We start from the raw sequence: 19,017 nt of genomic DNA, 5'->3' as shown, positions 1-19,017 counted from the left end.
CACCATGTCCATGTAAGGACTTTTCCACTGCCACTTCAATAAAACTTTACCTCACGCTATAAAGGATAAATACTATTTATAAAGCTGTTCGGCATAGCACTTTAGGGCCCTAATAATATACACAAATGTATTTATTATGTGGTAAATATCATAGTGGGTTACGCTCACACAAAATAACCTTTTCTGTTCTGTGGAGAGGATGAAATAAAAACAAGTAGAAATAAATGTATCACTTCTTAAAACAACAAAATATAAATTGAATGCATAAATGATTTTATTAAAATGAACTGCTTTCAAAAGGACCATGTGTCATAAAAAGTAATTTAAAAATATACATATATCATCTTAAACCATCAAAATAGCAATTAAAAAAAAAATAGCAATTATTCTAATAGAATGAACACTGTTATCAAAAATATGTGGTGTAAAACACTATAAATATATATTTCTCATCAAAATAGCAATTAAATCAATAAATTATTCTTCTAGAATGAACACTGCTATCAAAAAGATTGTGTGGTGTAAAAACAAATATATATAAATATTTCTTATTAAACCATCAAAATAGCAATTAAATCAATAAATTATTCGATTAGAATCAACACTGCTATCAAAAAGATCATGTGGTATAAAAATATGTTATATATATATATATATATATATGTATGCATGTCTTCTTAAATCAAAATAACAATTAAACTAATAAATGATTATATTAAATTAAAGCAACTGCGACTAAAAATGTCAAAATAGCAACAAAATCTATAAATCCTATTTGATTGAAATAAAAACCAAGTGAAAATCATTCTCCTTGTATATATGTGTTTATCTTCTTTAACCATTAAAATAGCAATTAAATTAATCAATTATTCTATTAGAATGAACACTGCTACCAAAAAGATCATGTGGCGTAAAAACAAAATATATATACGTCTTCTTCAATCATCAACAAAAAAATTAAACCAATAAATGATTATATTAAATTAAAGCAAATGCTACTAAAAACATCAAAATAGGAACCAAATCTCTAAATCATATTTGATTGAACTTAAAACCAGGTGAAATCATTCTCCGTGCGGCAGCCGGTCTTCTAACGGGATCCGACGCACCACTGGAGCAAACGGGACTCACTCGGCTTCATGCACTTGTTCCTCCTTCAGAGGGGACACACAAGGTAGAAGGGTTGTTAAAATATTACAATAATATTCTGTCACATCGGTATTTCAATCTGAAAGTCAGAAATCAAAGTTGGTTTAGAACATTAACGTTAGTGAAATCTTACATTAAATCACAGTAAGAGCTGTTGACATTGCTGATTCCTTTCATTTGATACAAACTCAAAATGTTAATAATGTTAATAGAGACCAAGTTCTGAGACATTTATATGAAGTGCTTTTGTTGCTTTTGTTTTGTTTCTTACCGTTATGTAATCTGGTGTTTATATTGTTATTGCTTTTATTGTTTCAGTTATGATCATGGATACAAATAAAATGCATCTTATTATTTATGATTGTAAACTTTGTAATCTTAACTATACATTTTAGTTGATCTGCTGCACACTTACTGAAATTCTCTCGTGCTAAAATCAATTTAAATTAATGCTCATTTGTTGCATAATGTCAGTAAAATAAAGACAAAGCCTACATTTTCCCAATAATGAGTATTATGTAACTCTTTCAACAAAATGCCACAGGACATTTTCAAGAAAAGAGCAAGGAGCGGTGGGTGCATCAGCTGTACCTTCTTGCTGTCCTCCGTGGCTTGCGTGATGACGGCCACCACCAGGTTGACCAGCACAAACTGGGCCATGATTACGAAGGCGATGAAGTACACCGGCGAGACCCACCAGAGGTAGCTCGAGCAGCGATGGTCTCCCGGACCACACTGTGTCATGGTGTCCTTGAGAGGCACAGAGCGAGACTCAGAAAGAAAATCACAAATATCATCTTACTCTGAAATCCTGACGGCGACTTTAATAATCGACCAATTAGAATCTTATGCTTACAAAAGATCTGATCTTGCAAATGTGATTGTAATACTTTATTTTACGGTCAATCATTTACGAATACTTTCCCAATAACCCCCTGCTGTGCACTATAACACACTCCCTTTAATTAGCTGAAATGAAGGAATCGTCTCCATCATCCCTACAATCAGAACCAAATAGATCATATTTTTACAGGACCCCTCCTATAAACTGAAGGACAAGTGTATTAAAATTATAAAACAAAGCGTTGCTAAAGTGTCTCTTTGAATAAACACTGAATTAAAAACCTCCCAACTAGTAAAAGTTATCACAGGATTGTAAACAATCCCCACCCACTGGGGAGGGAACCCTCTCATTGGCTGGAAGGCTTCAAATAACTGGACAGTGTCATCGGACACCTATGCCAGAAGTGTTTGCAGTTCTTAATTAATACACTTATGTAATAAATATATATGCAGAGCTTATGTGTGTGTATCTGCGCGTACGAGTGTGTGTGTGCTTATACCTTCATGATCGTGCTCCAGTGGTCCCCGGTGCACACCTGGAAGAGCGTGAGCCAGGCAATGCCGAAGTTCTTGAAGTTAATGTAGTCGTTTATGCCCCAGCACATGTCCTTGTCGACGCACTCTGAGCCACACAACACAGACATTCAGATATTGACTTCTGCACGGTGGACATGTTGGTATGAAGCACTAAAATACATCCATATGTAGACATGTATAAAAGAAAAGTGCACACTGTTGATTTATCCCCAAAAATGAAACGTCAGCTTTAGCACAATTCTTTTAAGTGGGAAAAATAGTTTCTTTACTGCAAGCCCTTGTCGATGTGTGTATGTGTGTCTGTGCGTTTTGCTCGTTGTATGACTGACCGAGTTTGCCAAAAAGCTCCACTCCCAGAGCGGCGTAGATGAAGAAGAAGAAAACGAAGAGCAGACATATGTTCCCAACCTGGAATTCAAAATACACGTTAGCTTCTTTACACACAACAAACACAACAACATCATCAGCCTTCATTTGAGATAGGACAACATCACAGACAGGCCTTCATTTCTATTATGTCAACTTTTTTTCTTTCTTTTTTCTTTTGCTCCCACACGCTGTGTTAGTTTGCTGCGAATGCCCTTTAAATGATCAGAGATCTACCGTATTTATACTCAATGAGAGAAAGACAAAATGAGACCTAATGAGACAAAAACAAATAAATACATAAAGTGTTTACCTGTGACAGCGTTTTGCTAATCGTTTTCAGCAGAACACGGATCTTTTTGGCCTTCAGCACTGAAGAGAGACACAGTCATCGTCATGAACAACTTTGCACAGGTGCCATACACGTCACGCCCACAGAACGCAGACGGTTTTCCTTTCAGTCAAGTGTGTGTGCATACCTTGTGCCAGTCTGAGCGCTCTGCAGACTCTCAGGATGGTGGGATTGATGGGAATAGTGTCTGTCAGCGTTATGTTGTCCAAAACGACACTCATGAAAGATACCAACAGGATAACGACATCCAGCTGATTCCATCTAAACACACAAACACACACACACACACACACACACAAAAAAGTCATGTACACAGATGACAGCGGGTATCAAAATAAAATCCTCCCTCAATCTCGTGTGTTACCTGTTTCGTATGAACCTACAGCCGCCAAACGCAACAACCTTGAGCAGGAGTTCTATGACCAAGAAGATCGTAAACACGTATTGGGTCCACTCTGTCAAGTTGCTGATGTACTGAATACACACGGACACACAGACACACACACACACACACACGAACACGGACACACAGGTTAGTTTCCATCCACCCAAAGAGACCATGTCAAGTTTCTTTAATTGCAGCAGTTCTTTGTGTGCATTTGGGGTTTACCACAGGTTGATCGTAGTGTTCAACAGCCATTATCAAGACGCTGATGAAGATCATGACGGCCACGAAGATATCCAGGAATCTGCTGGTGCACAGGGTGTGGATGCGCCGACGCATGGGTGAGTAGGATGTGTAGTAGGACGTCAGCTCAGGCTCAGAAGGACCAGCGTCTTTGGCGCACAAACACACACAGAAAATGGGAGATACATTTATGGATGTAATGATCGATGTATTAATTATGCACAATGTTGTGAATCCCCCTCAAGTCTAAATGTCTTTTTAACGTCATTCGGCTGGTTTACCGTTTTGGTTTTATGGCACTCTACTGCTCTGATTTGTTCTCACCAACACTATTTGATATAAAATCTCAGATGAAACCCGATACGCGCATAGATAGATGCCCAACAGCACGTTACCTCGGCCGTAGCATTTCAATACTTTTCCTTCTTCGTCTTGCCTCTTTTGATTCTTCTGACACTGGTGGAAGGTGTCCACCATCACACCAATAAACATGTCTAGCAGGAAGAAGCTCAGAATCATGAAGGAGATGAAGAAAAGAAGCATCCATTTATTGTGGTTCATCACGGGCTGAGAGAGGGAAGAGGAGCAAAGAGGCATCAGTGTTTTCTCATGCTTAATAAATACAAAAATAAAAAACAATGTATTACACTGCTGTCTCAAGAAGTTGAAATAATTAATATCTCTTTTTTGCCTTTAACATAACGATGTAAAAAACATAATTCAGCTACCTGTTTGTCCACTCCCACAGCATCCAGTCCATCATTCATGATGTTCACCCAGTCATCCTTGGAGTACATTACGAACAGTGTCATCAAAGCCTGAATGGAAAAACAAAAGGACAGCACATATTATATATCAATTTTTTAAAAAGCTGAACATTATTTATATTTTCAAACTGAAAAGTTTCAAGTTTTATAATCTGCATCATAATATACATAGCATGTAAACATGCCAAATGGCTAACTAGTAACTGTAAAGATGATCTGTGCATAATTCCTTTAAACATAGTTGCAATCAACAAAGTGTTAAGATTAGGGGTGAACAGATTAACGCGTTAACGCAAGATTAATCTGGCAATCCTTTAACAGCGTTAAGTATTTGATCATGCGTTAACTGCATTTTTGTTTTTTTTTGCATTGGGAGGGGCTTATCGCTTTGAATCTCTCCAGACGGCGTAGTTCAGACCTTGGCGTCTTACGGCTCTCCCAGTCCTGCCCACGTGAGGTCAAACATGAAAAATAAATAAATAAGATGCACTGCTTTTACTTTGAAGGCGTGCGCGTGCTTCCGTAGCCCTGTCTGACGTGAAAGCATGTATTGTTTAGTAGCTTCTGTTCTCAACGAGCAGCGCTGCTGCAAAGAGCCGCGAGCCCCTTAACCTGAAAAAAAAAGCGCTCACAGGCGGTCAGTCTACCGGCAGCCTCCGCGTCCAGATTGAAAGTTAATCGCGCATGCGCAAAGCTCCTGACCCCCGCGGTCTGATTCACTATGGCAGAGCACTTTAAGTGAGCATTACTTCTGGATCTTTACTCTTCTCTCAAAGAGGAGAACTTTCCACACACATCACAAGATGTTCAGTGCGCTTGTTAAAGCCAACACAGACTGGACTTTTCTCACTGAGGAAGAAAAACTTAACTGGAAAACATGAAAAGCACTTATTGCTTTTGTATGAAGTTAACGAATTGCTGGTCTTTAACATACATCTTTAAGGGTCCTCACAGGGACCCTTACTACTGAACAGTACCTGTTCGGAAAAAAAGAAAGAAAACAGATTTATAAACTATATATGTATGTATGTTAACTTGTTGTTGCTCCAGAGTGCCAGTTATACTGTCCTAATAAGATTACTTTAAAAGCGTGCAATAGACTAGTTTTAACTTCATTCTTGAATTCGGCGCATAATGTGATTAATCGCAGAAAAATAATGCGATCAATTTGCCTGTCTTTGCCTTGCCCTAGTTAAGATATATGCGGTTGTCAAGTGCATGGATAAAAATTACATAAAAACAAATCAATCAAAAATAACACATTTTTGATTGATTAAAATATTAATAATAATAATAAATATTAAAATAACCCAAAAAGTGACACAATTTGGGGGATTAGTTGAATGTGTAATGTCCATTTTTATATAAATGATTAAACTTGCTGACATGAATGCTAATCTTTTCCCTTGCGCTCTGCGTCCCGGTGTGATCATCCGTACCTGTGACATGCTGTCAAAGTTGAAGAATTTTCTCTGCCAGCGGTAGTCGGCCAACAGACAGTCTGTTTTGTTGGTAACGTGTTCAACGTGCGCACCTACACAGGTGTAGAACCTGCCCTTGAACAACTACAGGGTTTGTGTGAGAAAAAGAGTGGTGTTATTGTAATTTGTTTCCCATTGTGCTGATCTCATCTGAATCACACGATAAAGCCGTGTGTGTGTGTATGTGTGTGTGTGTCCGTGTGTGTGCATTACCACAGTACCTGCACTCCAAGGATTGCATAGATAAAGATCAAGGTGCAGCATATGAGAGCGATGTTCCCGATGGGCTTGACCGCAGTAATCAGAGCCTGCACAGCCAGCTTTAGTTTTGGGGTTCGCTTGACGAGCCTGGAACACACAGACACCGACGAAAAGATGTGTGTTAGAACTAGGGTTGGATACCAAGAACCAAAACGTCCGGTACCAACCAGACCGAAACACAACGCAGATTTTGGTGCTTCCTTTCAGTGCCTGAGCCGATTTAAATACTTTTTTTTTTTAACTCTACTCTGTAATGTTGGTATACCGGTACTAAAAAGGTAGCACGGTACCCATACGTTAAAAACGATGGAATTTAGCATATTTGTAGTCTCGATAATTTATTGAAAGAGCACGGATCAGAGCGCATTCACTGCTACACTCCCTCTCATGTTGCTGCATGCAGTGGGGCTCAAGGGGGCGGGGCTACCAGCATGCACACACGCAGCACACTCACAGGGTCATGTCGGTGCTAAACCCATATCGGAAAAAACCCAAACGATACCCATCCTTAGTTAGAACCGGCACGTTTGCGTATGGACCGAAGCATGCGATGAGGTGAGACGCTCACGCACAACAGCACGCGAACGTCTATGTGCACGTAAACACACAAAAATAAATCATGTACCTCAGTGTGCGGAGTGTGCGGAGCAGGCGCAACACTTTGACGATACCCAGCATGTTGTTTTGGCCCGAATGGGCCAGAGAGACAAAGAGGTTGACGAAAGAGAGAACCACCAAGGAACCGTCCACCAAGTTCCAGGCTGACCGGCAGTAGCTCTCACTCCCGAACAGAAAACCAAGAGCCAGGACCTGGTGTTACGGAAACAAAACACCAGTTTAAAACACACCAATGCGATATTACTGATCATTGAAAACACAAATCAATTTGAAGGTAAACAAATTAAACATGTTAGTTCATAATAAGAATGACATTTCAGTTACTAAAGTCAAAAAACAAAACTGATGTTTACCTTAAAAAGCATCTCTACCAGGAAGACAGCAGAGAACACGTGATTGGACACTTTCAGGAACAATTGCTCCTAAAGGGCAGAGTGAGATTCATTTACAACCTGCCTGTATTTTTTAGTACATCTCACCATATTTAGATGTAGAATATTTTGTTTCATGAAATGCAAAACATCCAAAAAGAACCTCAGTTGCTAGAAAAAGACTTATGTACATAATTATATATGTACGCGTGTGTGTTTACACACTCTGTTGGTGTCTCACCTTGCTTTCAGGGTGTATTCCAGGCCTCTCCATAGCAATGGTGATACAGTTTAGGAGAATGAAGAACAGAACTGTGTAGTCAAACTTTTTGTAACAGATCACACGCTGGCAAAAGACACGGAACCTAAACACACACACAAAATTGTTGGTGCAAGCTTGCCCTCCACCCAGAATGTGTAAATAAAAAAAGTCACTGGAGACCAATCACACCTTGCACACAACCAGAGCACCGCACATCGCAAAACCACCAGACACCTGAACAGATTCTCATACAGCCATACAGTGTCAGAAATATGGTATCTATATATTCTAAAAAAAATGATATATATATATAAATACATACACACACACACACACACACACACACACACACACATTTCACCTCCTTGATCTACTGTATATGACGTATCCTGTAACAATCTTTCCATATTTATTCAAGCATCAATCAAGTTTGTTTTTGTTCATGTATGTGAGAGACTAACCTGTTCCGGGGCGACAACACGTAGAAGGACCACTCTTCATGCCCTTTGCACCATCGGAGCACTTTCCGGATCTGGTTCAGAAATTTCTGTCCAAAGCATGGGCAAAATACTTAAAAAGGTGTCCCAAACCAAACTTTCTTGAACTATGGCTGTCTGGAACTTACGTTGTCCTTGTTGGTATTTGTAGGTGCAGAACCTTTCTTGGGAGATAGAAGGTCTTCCAGTGAGGGTTTCACAGGGTTCACGTTGCCAGAAGAAGAGCTAGCTGGCTGAGAGGGGTCTTGATCAACGGAGCCGTCATCAGGGGACTGGAAACAACGGAGAAAGAGTTCAGCAAAGGCATGAGTAGAAAGTGTGAGAGTGTTTCTTACTTAAAAGCAACATTTGGTGTAATATAAAATATAGCTCTTGGAGAAGACAGAGGTCCTCACCTTGTTTTCAAACCCCTGAATAACGATGCCCACGAGGATATTGAGAAGGAGGTGTTTCCCTGTCACAATGACTGCCATAAAATAGATGGCGGCCCATGGAGAGGTGGCCGCCATGGTGTTGTAAAGCACGAAGTTCCAGTTCTTCTCAGTCAGAATCTGGATCGAATGAAGAGGGTGTCGCCGACAAGAGTTTGAGATGCAATTTGCACACGACGATGGCACAACATTAGGAAGTCTGACAAACTAACCTGGAACACTGTGACCATGGACCAGAGCAGAGTGTCAAAGTTTTTTCTGATAGGTACTCCGGCAAATTGATTGCCGAACAGGTGCATGCCGATGAGACTGCAGAGGAGCAAGAAAAAGCAGCGACAATCATTGAAGTGTAACGCGTCTAGTGGGAGTGGACGCAGACACACGGGCAGAAAAGATATGTGTGTGTTTGTGTGTGTTTGTGTGTGTGTGTGTGTGTGTGTGTGTGTGTGTGTGTGTGTGTGTGTACATGCCTGAAAATGAAGACGATGAACAGCATGAACATGCAGAGTGGAGCTGCCTCCACCATAGCTCTCTTCAGCACCAGCAGTTGTTTCCTCAGATGAGGAAGGAAGTGGAGCAGCCTCCCAAACCGCAGCAGACGAAATGCTCGGAGGACTGACAACCTGCCCTTTGCTTTTGTTATTGTCTCCCACAGACTGAAAGTCACAAACAAACAAATTTCAAGGAGCTGCTGGCAACTTCTGTCTGACCCCGTCTGTCACTTATATTTAATATAAATATATGTTGACGTTATTGGCTCGCCTATTACTGCTACTGTTACTGCTACTTGTGTCAAATTACTTTTATTTGTTATTCTCATCCAGAATCCATAGCTATAACTGCAAAAAATAATGCTGTTCGTTCCCCATGTGAAATGAGATGCCAATGTTGATTCAATTGTCAAGTAAGTTGTGTATTTCAGTAACGCCACTTTCCTTGCTATTATTATCCAAACGACAATATTTTCCTCAACCTTACTAAGAACTTCATAATCCATTCCTAAACCTGACCAAGAAGTTGTTTCCTGTTAAGACGGAAGCTTATTTTGAAGAGAACCTATGCACATAACGTGCGGCGAGTGACACGTTTTGGTAATTTTCATAGCAAATCACACTAAAAAATGAGCAGTAACTTATATTGTTAACACTGTTATTATTATGATTTTTTTTTACTCTGTTTTTAAGTCTTCGCTAAATTTGAATGAACAGCAATGTGGTCCACAGTACATTTTAAATGTGCTTTGTGAATACAATTGAACTGGACTTCGGCTCGGTACTAAAACTAAACAGGTTGTTCCAATGAAAGTTGAACCAATGTGAATATCAATGCTAGAACACATGACAGGACAAAGTCAGACCTAATGGGATCCTGTTACCTGATGATGACGATGAGAAAGTCAAATAAGTTGTTTTTGTCCCTGAAGTACATCCACCCGAGAGCGATTAGCTTGACGACCATCTCCAACACAAAGACCACGGTGAGGATGAGGTTAGTGATCCGCAAAATGTCCGTCAACCCCTTCGGCTGCAGGAGGAGAGGACGGAGAGAAGTTAAAAGGGAGCGAGCAGGAGGGACCGACCTGAAATCAAGATGCCGATGCAAAGAGCAAGAAAGAGAAGTCAAGGAAGGAAAAATAAATAAAGCAGTAAGTAACTCATTCGAGCAATAGGGATCAGGATAGTATTGGAAAATGCTCTCATCAAACTATTACTATTCAAGAAGGACCAATTTGTTCAACCTGATTAAATCGTTTATCATCATTTATCATCAAATCATTCATTTTCCCATCATGTTACACCAAACTCTAAAATCATCTAAAAATTATGAAATGTGACATTTAAAACCTGTCTTTAAACGACAGCTTTTTTTTTTAAACTCTCAACCACGATTTAATTTCATTCTGTCTAATCCTAACCTAAAACGTATTTAACTAATTAAGTGTGGCTTCAGCCGCATAGGGTCAGAGACATTGTTGGAGCATCCCAGCCTCAGTCTGTCGTTACCTCACACACTTGAAGTTCCCAGTAAGGAGACGGAAACACTCCTCACCTGGTTGTGATGCTCTATGGACAAGGTGACGATGCTGAGGAGAATGGCACACATGATCACTCGGTCAAAGATCGTACTCTCGACGACTCTGTGCAGCCAGGCCCCGAACGGTCTCCAAATTTCAACCCAGACCTGAAAGATGACACGATCAAGTCAGCTGACCATTTGTTACTGAGGCAACGCCGTCGCTGCTGGTGACAGTGCAGAAAGCTGTTCACTAGTCTCACCGATGAGTCATTATTCCCACTGTCGCCATCATCAGGCTGCACTCCGTTTTGTCTAATTCGAAAAAACACAGCGGAGAAACATTAAATATCTGAAACTAACCCAAAAGAGAACCCACAAATCTGACCACAAACCCACAAACGTGTTTTAAAGGCTGAAAGACGTTCGGGTTGTAGACAGTGACCAACCTGCTGAACATGTGTCTGATTCCTTCCAGGCAGCGTGTTAATTTAGACCAGAGCCCTCTGATGACCAGCATGTCCACGGCTCTCCTCTCGTTCTGCTTTATCATCATCTGTTCCAGGTGGTCCGAGAACTGGGTGGCGATGACGACCGCGCACACTTTCATCACGATGAAGGAGCCCATCTGGTCGGGGAAGAAAAAAATGCTTCAGTTAGATTGCAACTGCAATTTAATTTTTGCTGCCCCTTAATTTTATTTTCACAAAAACGCTGTGAAGAGTTTAATGGTTGTATTTAAAACTACTTCACTGCATGTAAACTAATTGTGAGGACCCCCGTCTGCTGCTAAACATAGCATAAAACTCACATCTACAGTTTACAGAAAGCCTGTTTACAAAAAAAGAAGAAAATAAACTTCTGCCGAAATTAACCAGTTTGGAATAATACCAACACATAAACTGTTGTTTGGGACACAGGAACACAGTCAAATGTTTGTAAAGATGAGTGGCTACTCACAATGGTGACGAGGATAAAAAACAGAAAACTCCAGAAGGAATAAGCATCCATGACATGAAACATGATGTTCGCCCACCCTTCCATTGTGATGATCTGCAGGTGGAGAGAGACAGAAGAATACAATATTCGCTCCTAGTTAACAAACATGGTGACCAGTTAGTCACGTTGGTAGAAAGAAAGACATATATGTGGCTCGACAGACAGACAGACAGACAGACAGACAGATGTATTTCTGAAAGCCTTTCTTACCTGGAATATGGCTATCCAGGCGTAGCCGATGTTATCAAAGTTGATGGCTCCCAGGTTCGGGTTTTGGTCCCCGGCACGACAGACGTTATACAGAACGTTCCAGTTAACGCAGGCGTTAGCACCGGCCCCCGCCACAGTGAAGCCCAATGCGCCCGCTGCATTGCGGGGAGGGGCCAAAGAGCACGCAATGCCGTTCTCTCTGTACGGTGGCACGTCGTGGCAGCGGCGCTCCCCATTCATGTTGTCGAAGGAACAGATAAATGGGTGGTGCTCATCGTACTTGGTCGTGTAGTAGGGATCCAAGGACATGTTGAACGCTCTGGTTATAGAAAAGAATGACAGTTTGTACTGTTGAGAAATAAAGAATCTACAGTGTACCATGTGAAATATATATATATACAGTGTACCATGTGAAATATATATATATATATATATATATATATATATATATATATATATATATATATATATATATACGTATATATATATATATATATATATATATATGTATATATATATATATATATATATGTATATATATATATATATATATATATATATATGTATATATATATATATATATATATATATATATATATATATATTTCACATTATACTATATATGTTGGTGTTGGTCAGCCAATACAAGCTATTTGAACAACAATTATTTTTCAGATTTATATACTATAATAAAAAAGTCAAGAGAGTAATTGGTCATTGTAAATTCAAGAAAGAGAAGAGAGAAGAAAAAGCAACAACTTGAAGAGCAGACCAAGCAATATCCTTACGAGGGAATGTCCTCTCCCAGGAAGCAGCGGTTGCGCAGCTGCCCGGCCCACAGCTGGACTGCCATAACCGCAAAGATGTGGATGACAAACAGGTAGAGGAAGAGTACACTCCCGAGCAAGGGCAAGATGTCCAAGAGCACTGTCACCACATCACGCATACCTGCCCAGATGAAGACAGAAAGAGGCCGTCAGACAACTTAGATAGTTAGACCTTCTTAATTCTTCTGAATTAAGTAATTTTCTTCAAGATTATTTTGTCAGACCGGTAGAGAAAAAGAGCTGCAATAATTAAAATTGCTTGTAATAAAAGTATGTATCAGCATTTCAGCGACGTTCCTCAGTTGAATGAACGTGTGTTTCATAGCCTTGCTAAGATAGCAAATAAAATCAAGATCACAGTCGAAAATTGCATGTGCAAAATTGCAAAGGGTTAGCATTGGCGTAGCTCATTAGAACTCACAGTTCTTCTTAGTCGCTTTGGCAATTGTATTTTAAACAGCAAGTTGAATTAGACAGTAGAGGTATTACTGTCTGTTGGTATTGCAGTGCTTAGAGTTGCAAAATTCCGGGGATATTCAAAGTTGGAAACTTTCCACAGGAATTAACAGGAATAAATGGGAATTATCGGGAATTAACAGGAATTAAATTTTGGGGTAATTTAACTGTATTTACCTTGTCATAAGCAGACATGCAGGCAAACCTTTATAATACAACTTTTAAAAATTACTTTTTTGACATTCCGAAAGCCGCGAATAATCAAGGTGATAGTGTACTTTTGTGTGGACATACATACTTCCTACTCTCACTGCTGTAAAAAGTCTACTACCGGCTGCATTCAGGGTCCAGCTGAGCTAGGCGTACATAGTCTTGTTCTAAACTACATTTAAGTTCCCTGTTATATGCTTTTGCAAAAAACTTAGGCACATTTATATTTTTCAAAATTCCCAAAATTCCTGTGGAAACTTCCCGGAAATTTACAGGAAAATTTCCGCCCCTTTGAAACTCGAGCAGTGTTTACATATAGATTGTTCATGCGAGATTAAGTACATATTATGTTATTAGGATTACAATTGTATTATCTATTACTTGTATTACTATAGTGTTGCTTGATCTATCTCCGTGTTTGTGCTGGAGAATAATTCTTTAAAAAAAATGTTTAAACTAAAAACTTAAACTTGCTGGAGAAAATAAAATGCCTGTTTGATCCAAAGGTTGTCTCAAAACGTCCCGAAGTAGAGTTTTCACGTGGCCAATGACTTTGTTAATACTCAATTGTAATAGAAAAAGAAAATTGGAAAGAATTCAACTGCTTCGGGAGGTTTATCAGAACAACCGACACCCAGAGTCACACTAAAAGCTTGCAACGTTCCTCTACATAAAGTGCTGACTGAGGGTGTGTTTGGAAACACTGGGCGATACGTCAACTTACTTGCTACTCTGCTGATCAGCCGCATCGGTGCGAGCGCTTGATACATTTGCAAATCGAAACCGAGGCTGTCCATAAAGTAGTCAAACAATCTGAAGGGACAGACAGGAAGAGAAGTTTTTTTCTGTTTTCATATGAATATGAAACCAATATACTCTAATATAAGCTAAGAGATGGTGAGCAAAAAGCTTTTTGAGCAACGCCTTCTCTAAAGCCACCCAAGCCTTTTGAGTTTCTCTACTTTTGAGAGTGAAGGATCATATATGTTTTCTTTAACCTGGAAAGAACCGGATTGTAGGGTACTCACTCTCCAAAGTTGATGAAAATGTCAAACTTGTTCCAGTGGTTGCTGAGATAACTCTCTTTATAGCCAAAGCCTCCCTTGGCCAACAACTTGATAAGCATTTCTATGAGGAAAAATGCCAGGACAAAGGCATCCAAAATCTGGCAAAATGTGAAAGCAGAAAGAACAATAACGTTTTGTTTTCTCATAAAAAACAGAGGCACATCTTGAATATATGATATGAATAAATACGCATTTTAGTTTTGTCATTTGCTTTGTGTTTTGATTTGGCTCAACTTAACCTTGTTGCGCAGGATGGAGGCTTTGTAATGGTATTTAAACTTAAAAGACTGCCAGTGTCACTCTCACCTTAAGCGTGTAGCTCCTCTCAAAACCGGGCCGGTACATGCTCAGACTCATGCAGTTGAGGAGAATCACCAGTATGGACACATAATCCAACCATGTGGAGGAAGAGGTTAAGATTCAAAACACATTCATTCATTCATAAAAACTTATCAACAACAGACGATCGATGATTACATACTAGAAACACTTAATGGGACTAATGATGGTGAGTGTTAAAATGTATTAATGACAGGTGAGTGTGGCCTTCAGTCTGAAATATACGTATTGATATATCAACTCAAGAATGCTTATGTTTGTACACACATTTGGACTTGCCAGGTAACTTTCAGCATTGTGAAAGGATATGGGCTACAGGCCACTTTCAGGCACCAATTACGGGGGCTTGTGGTCTGTTTGAACCAGCAAAGGACCACTGGGGCCAGAGCTGGGTACAGCAGCTGCTCCTGCTCCTGCTCCTGCTCCGGCTCCTGCTCCGGCTCCTGCTCCGGCTCCTGCTCCGGCTCCTGCTCCGGCTCCGTGGAGAAGTAGGGTGGGTTGGGACCTCCTTGGTGTAGTATGGTAAGTGCTACCTCAGTCATGTTTGAGTTACAGCAAAGTTACCTAGGAAGAAGGTCAACAAGAGAGAGGAGATGAAAGGATTGGGTTACGCTTAAGAAAAACAAGCAGGCAACAATGTATCGTGTACTGTTACGTTGCGTAGTCTACTTTATAACAACACATTGTATGATCCTAGGATCATATGTACTGCAATTCTTTATTAACTTGGGAGTTTTAAAACATAACTTTATAACTTCAACTGCTTTAGAGTTGTGGATCAATATTTAAAAGCTTAATGCTGATTCTGTAACTTTCACGCATTATTGTGGACTATCCACAATAATGGACTATCCACAATAGTAAGAATGTGTCTCTGTGTGTGTGTGTGTGTGTGTGTGTGTGTGTGTGTGTGTGTGTGTGTGTGTGTGTGCGTGTGTGTGTGTGTGTGTGAGCTATGTGCACCACACACAAATTCATTCACGACACTTCCATAATATCAAGTAATATTGAATGAAAGCCTCACAAAAAAAGTTATCTGCATGGCTAGATAACCAGCGGGAATATATTTTTATTTTGTTTGACTAATTAATTAAAGGAGAGAAAACATTCAGATAATTTACTTTACTTTACTAGCAAGTAGCAACATAATAATACATCATTCCAAAAAAAAAATCAAAATAAATCATGCATTAAATACTTTACACATTGCAGAACAAAGCCCCTGTGAGTGTGACATGATCACATATGCCTGAGTAGCGTTTCAGGCGAGCTTAAATGATGAAGGTGGACAAAACGTGTGTGCATTCTTACATGTTATTATGAATAGCAACGGACGCTAGTGTTGCTATAGGAGTGTATTTAAACATGAACTCTCTAAAAGTTACTTTTAAATCAATTCAAAACATTTTGAAACTAAAATATTTATTGATTTCATTAGTGAGCAACCCTTGGACGGTTGAAAACCCGTTATTTCAACCGTTTATCATGCTATCTTGTCAAAGTAAGTTAGTTAGATATTAGCTAGCATAGTTGGTCAAATGATTTGGTTCATTATAACTCATTAAAATGCTGAATGTTGAAAACAGTAGCTTGGCCACCCGCGTACTGCTAGTATGGAAAACACTTCAAAAACGGTAGCTCGGCTACCCGCATGCCGGTAGCATTTAAAACAATTATATAAAAAAAACGGTCGCTCGGGCGAACTACCGAGCTAACGTTTTCAACCGTTTACCATGCTAGCTTGTCAGAGTAAGTTAATGTTAGGTAAGTTAGATATTAGCTGGCATAGTTGGTCAAATGAATTGGTTCACTATAACTCATTATAACGTTAAATGTTGAAAACGGTAGCTTGTCTACCTGCATACCGGTAGCTCGGGCAAGCTACTAAGCTAACGTTTTCAATAGTTTTCCATGCTAGCTTTTCAAAGTTAGCTAATTAGTCAGTTAGAAAGTCCATTTAATTGGTTCATTATGACGTTACCTCATTAAAACGTTACAAACTTAAAAACTGTTGAAATAACGGTAGCTCGGCTACCTGTTTTCCATGCTAGCTTGTCAAAATAAGTTATGCTAGCTAGTTATAGATATTGGATAAAATAGTTGGTCAAATTATTTGGTTCATTATAATTCATTAAGACGTTGAATGCTAGCTAAATGTTTAACGTTACCATATTGTACATTGCACACTCCATTCTGTAACCTGAGGCATAGCTATGGATGCTGGAAGATTGTTTCCAGCTAACGTTTAACGACACATGGTTAGTAAGCTAAATCTGATAATTAAAACGATATCTGGCTAGAAAGGTAAGACGTTAAAGCTTAGTTTAACATGATTAAAATCAGCTGAACACGTGATATGATTATTGTAGTTATTATTTTAAGAGTCATTTTATTGGAACGATAGCTAAAAATTATAAGGGTTAGGACACGGTTCCGTTACTTACCAGAGAAGAAGACGTTGGATCAATGCACAATGCCCTTCAGAAGTGTGTCTGCTTGTAAATGGTTCATAGAAATCCGTTTGGGTATCAACTTAAGTTTAAATTAACTGAGCTGACGTTGACAACCTGACTTAGTTGTTGCCCGAAAAGTTCAAATGTTGGTTTTGAAAGTCAATGAGCATCAGTTTCAGAGCTAAGATTCTAAATAATACCAGTAACTATTGTAACGGCCAATGAAATTGCAGCATTTATTAAAGCTACATTAACGGACCGTCTGGACAGTTTAGAAAAAAGGGGTGTGTGTGTGGGGGGGGTCATGCATGTGTTCAAAGATAAATATGAATTGAAGGCTGTGAATCCCACTTCTTTTTTTTTCTTTCTCTGATTATCATTGGATTGTAGTGACAGGCGTGTTAGTGCTACTGGTATATAAATGAAAAGTAAAATAAATGCTGTAATGCAAAGACTCTAAACTCAAAGATAGTGTGTAGGGGTTAAAATATTGAGGCAATATGATATTTCATATCTGGACCTACTTTTGGTTGGTAATCACCAAACAATGTCTTAATGAAGCTATAGCGTATAAGTTCAGTCGAAAGAGCCATACTTTTGCAAGCCTATCATTTATTTCTGTATATTCACATATCATCTGTAACAATAAACATTGATCCTTTCTTTATTCAAATTGTCTCTCCTGGTTGAAAAATATACACGTCTTTTGAAGTGCGTCTGCAAATGTGAAAAGCAAAATGTTTAAAGACTTGTAGGGCTCCAAGAGATCTGCACAATGTCTGATAAAAAAAAACAATTTTTAATCCATTGTGAGTCCGACAGTGTTATAGACAGTACTGGAAAAAGTATTCAGATCAGCAAAATGTCCTTACAGTATCTACTGGTATGTTGTGCTGATTTATACCGATGCTCAGAATAACGCTTCAGTTAGTCAGAAACATTGTGAAAGCAGGTGTCACGCAGGGACATTATTTGGACCCCGTTGTTTTGGGCATGAGACTGGAAGGAAATGATTTGGAAGTGAATCTTGAACATGTATTAAATAGGCTGGAAGATGTGCTCATAAAGGTCTTAAGAGCAATACTGATGAATGAATTTAATTACTTTTTTTACTCAAATCAAATATAAATATAATATAAAGAAGTCAAGCTGACAATGAACAACAAAAGACAGCAGAGGACTGTGGCACTTCTTTCCTTGAGGCCACTGAAACTATGCAAGAGCAAAAACAACAGCAAAAAAGATGACACGTTTCATGTTGTACTGAGCATGTCGAGATATTGTTCAGCTGTACGTGGGTGAAAGACTAAAGTTGCAAGAGAACATGCTAAAAGTGATGTTAAGTTGAAATATAAAAACTTGCACTTTAATGTACACACCTTCCCTGTTTTGTGGAAGGGCTATTCTACAATTAGTACAATCTCCTTATCCAATTGTATAAAAATAAAAGTGTGATTAAAAAGTATGCAGGGGTATCAAATTAAAAACCAAAATTTGGAAAAATCAGAAATGTCTCTTGATTCATAGAGCCACCCTGAACACAATTATGTTGAAGTTATTTATTTTTATTCGTCACTTTGTTCTGATTTTGTTACTCATTAAAATCCTTGTTCTTTCACGTTTACCTGCCCTTTCAGTTCAATGCGTACCCTGGTGATTGAGTATTTTTTACGCACCAAAATGAAGACTACTCAGACTTGATCTACATAGTTACCTAATACAAAAGTAAGCATTTGTTTTTGAGCAGATCCAACTGGAGTTTTGTTTTAATCAGTGTACACAGTGCAGCACCGCTTTCCAGTTTGAAGAGCAAAGAGTGATGAAAATAAGACAAGGAATTCCAAAATAAAGTACAGTTTAATCATGTACCACATGAGAGT

At 39.0% G+C, this 19,017-nt stretch overlaps 1 protein-coding gene across 2 annotated transcripts; it reads right to left on the bottom strand.

The window, feature by feature from the left end:
* Window positions 1-957: 957 nt before the first annotated feature.
* On the bottom strand, window positions 958-17,303 carry LOC137779511 (voltage-dependent T-type calcium channel subunit alpha-1I-like). 2 transcript variants are annotated; one of them, XM_068567321.1, is made up of 32 exons: window positions 17,129-17,301; window positions 14,995-15,248; window positions 14,652-14,746; window positions 14,307-14,443; window positions 14,003-14,091; window positions 12,574-12,733; window positions 11,786-12,104; window positions 11,537-11,629; window positions 11,026-11,204; window positions 10,840-10,891; window positions 10,613-10,744; window positions 9,939-10,087; window positions 9,034-9,219; window positions 8,776-8,872; window positions 8,528-8,683; window positions 8,261-8,404; window positions 8,097-8,182; window positions 7,615-7,738; window positions 7,356-7,424; window positions 7,010-7,194; window positions 6,345-6,471; window positions 6,082-6,207; window positions 4,604-4,693; window positions 4,271-4,442; window positions 3,858-4,024; window positions 3,612-3,721; window positions 3,375-3,508; window positions 3,209-3,267; window positions 2,859-2,937; window positions 2,493-2,614; window positions 1,741-1,899; window positions 958-1,154 (listed from the first exon to the last, which is right to left on the bottom strand). In XM_068567321.1, the coding sequence occupies exons 2-32, from the start codon at window positions 15,224-15,226 to the stop codon at window positions 1,128-1,130; spliced, it is 4,056 nt and encodes a 1,351-aa protein (XP_068423422.1). In that variant the 5' UTR covers window positions 15,227-15,248; window positions 17,129-17,301; the 3' UTR covers window positions 958-1,127. The 2 variants fall into 2 exon arrangements, with proteins under 2 accessions (XP_068423422.1, XP_068423423.1); XM_068567322.1 differs by lacking the exons at window positions 958-1,154; window positions 1,741-1,899; window positions 2,493-2,614; window positions 2,859-2,937; window positions 3,209-3,267 and having other exon boundaries at window positions 3,612-3,713; window positions 17,129-17,303.
* Between the last annotated feature and the right edge of the window lie 1,714 nt (window positions 17,304-19,017).

This window comes from Clinocottus analis, unplaced genomic scaffold, assembly GCF_023055335.1.
Source record: "Clinocottus analis isolate CAN_PGR_092001 unplaced genomic scaffold, fCliAna1.0.p SCAF_8, whole genome shotgun sequence".
NCBI lineage: Eukaryota > Metazoa > Chordata > Actinopteri > Perciformes > Cottidae > Clinocottus > Clinocottus analis.
This window is presented reverse-complemented; position numbering and strand designations above follow the sequence as displayed.